Below are 2476 nucleotides of genomic sequence, written 5' to 3' on the forward strand. Positions count from 1 at the left end.
AGAGCGCACTGCCGCAAATTCCTAACAACTTCTGTTGTATGGCAATTAAAGTATTGAATCTTGAATCTTGGTCAAATTGATATCAGTGAGCATTTCACCTCTACATTCAGCTCATAGGCAACAGCTCTGTTGGACATTCCTGCAGTCAGCATGCCAGTTTCACGTTCCCCCAAACTTGTGAATTCAGTTGTATTATATGATAAAACTATGTTTTAGAGTGGCTTTTTAATGTGACTGTGTAATCATGTATGATTTAGCATCTTTTGATATGGCACACGTCAGGTGCTGGATTATCTTACTAATCACTAACACAGATTTGAATAAAGGTGCACACAATTTAAAAGAAATAAACCTTTTGTGTGCATAATCTTTTACAATTATGGGGAATGGGAGCAAAAACGAAAGCAATTATATTTTTGTTCAGTGTACAATTATTCATTTTGTACAACATTTTATTTTAATACTTTTAATTAAATTTTGTATTAATTTCTTTAAGCTCGTATGGGTGATCATGTTTCACCTGCATAAAGACAATGAGTGTTTTGTATGATGACAATCATAATTTCATGGCCATGGTTTTGTTGTCAGGGAATTGAACAAGAAGTAAACTGAGACAAAATGCATTTTTATTTTGCTCTTTATTCAACTTCAGTTTGTCAACCAACCAACCCTTCGTCATACCACCCCCAGCTAGAGGCAGGGCGGCTGTGCAGTAGAGATGGAGGAATGCCCTTAGCTTCACTTCATCCCCCTGGACTGGGAGGAGTTCCACACCTCTTCACCGTCCTTCTCGATCACCAGGTTGCCATCGTCGTGCAGGTGCATACGACACATCTTAAAGCCATCCGTCCTGTGGGTGCCGGTGTGCCAGATGGCTTTGTCGTCGCGCTTGTACATAACAAAGTTACAGTCGTCCTGCATGCAGAGGCGGTAGGCGTCGCGCTGGCCGGCTGTGTCCGACGACCACATTGGTTTCCAACCAAAGATCACCCAGTTACCATCCTCCTGCATGATGATGAGAAGCAGAACACTTTTTAAGAGGAGCAATAACTTACGCATACACAGGAGTGAAAAATGTGTTGGAGCTGGGCGAAGTACCTGAAAGACTGCCTTGTACTCCCTGTTGTTGGACCAAAGGAAGTCTCCCTTGCGGAGCTCATCATACTTGGACATGTAGTTCCTGCTCATGGTTCTGCCAAAGAAATAAAATATGCCAGTGTAAACAGAAAGCTCAGAACTGCTCTTGTGTATTCAACTTCAATTAGTGTAAAACACAATAAGCCCATGTCATGAGGAAAAATATATTATATTATTAATAATATTTTTAAACTGTTAAAGGGTGGGATGCAGGTCTGGCGAATAATTATAACATGCATGCAGCTCCTCAACCAACTCTTTTTACAGAATTAAAAAAAGTTCTCATATTTCAGCCCTAAGTGTTCATTTTACCACTGTTCACTGCTCTGCAGAATATCTATCTTATAGAGAAAGAGACTGACTACCATCTTGCCTCAAAATGTTTGAAGTTAAAATAACGGCATTCTTCTCATGCATACTCACAGGCTGGGCGTGCTTCAGTGGATCAGACTGACGAGGCAGATGCTGTGGGTGAAGTGATGCTGGTGTGGAGACCTCCCATTTTATAAAGCCTGAGGTGAGGAGGAGGAGGAGGAGGGGGTCCGGTTGTGATGGTAAGAGGTGCGGAAAAGGAACAGAGGAAGCACTGTGTGGTGTTGAGAACAGAAACTTAAAAGATAACACTGTTTCATGTGTGCTGAATGTTTGTGAAATAATTGGATAGAAACCCACTCATGTGGATCTGAAAGGATGGTTTACAGGGAAAATACCAGACATCAAGAAAATAGAGGGCCCTGTGATTGGGTAAAAGGAGTGTCTAAATGTGGACAGTGCCACATGGCCTCATGACTGCAACTAATCTGACAACTCAGCATCTCTCACATAAGGGCTTACGCCCAGATGGAGAAGGCATTCAAGCATTTGAAATTGATTTACATTATGATGAAAAGCACATACTCTAATATGGCTTTGAAACGACCATATGTTGAGCAGTAGTAGCTTTATTAAGTTTGTCTTTAACTTTTCTGCCAGCACGGTGCCTTCAGAAGTCATTTTGGGTAATTGAATGAGCAGATGTGATGAAAAGTTACTGTTTTTATCAATCCCCATCTGGTCAACTATCTCCACAAGCTCGACCTGTGAATAACTAGGCATTTATTTCCAATTAAAAACCTTTGCACAAAAGATTTCTTTTAGAGACAACTAGTATAAACATTTTCAGGGCCAACTTTGCTCGAGATTAAATAAAGGTGCTAATTAAATAAGGCTGGAATGCAGTACTTTAAAATAGCAATGGTTTAAACTAGACACACAAAGAATATGAAATATCAGATTATGCACATGATTTAAGACAGCTATTGACGTTGGGTCAATAAGGTTTGTGATACAGACACACAAT

At 40.3% G+C, this 2476-nt stretch overlaps 1 protein-coding gene across 1 annotated transcript; it reads right to left on the reverse strand.

Moving 5' to 3' along the window:
- Positions 1-738: 738 nt before the first annotated feature.
- Positions 739-1599, reverse strand: LOC143135025 (B-type lectin plumieribetin-like). The gene is made up of 3 exons (XM_076295758.1): positions 1561-1599; positions 1099-1192; positions 739-1005 (listed from the first exon to the last, which is right to left on the reverse strand). The coding sequence occupies exons 2-3, from the start codon at positions 1186-1188 to the stop codon at positions 739-741; spliced, it is 357 nt and encodes a 118-aa protein (XP_076151873.1). The 5' UTR covers positions 1189-1192; positions 1561-1599.
- Between the last annotated feature and the right edge of the window lie 877 nt (positions 1600-2476).

The sequence above is a fragment of the Alosa pseudoharengus genome, unplaced genomic scaffold (genome assembly GCF_046254945.1).
Source record: "Alosa pseudoharengus isolate Yale_2024_CS ecotype anadromous, Long Island Sound unplaced genomic scaffold, YU_APseudo_1.1 YU_APseudo_1.1_scf_2, whole genome shotgun sequence".
In the NCBI taxonomy this organism is placed as follows: Eukaryota; Metazoa; Chordata; class Actinopteri; order Clupeiformes; family Clupeidae; genus Alosa; species Alosa pseudoharengus.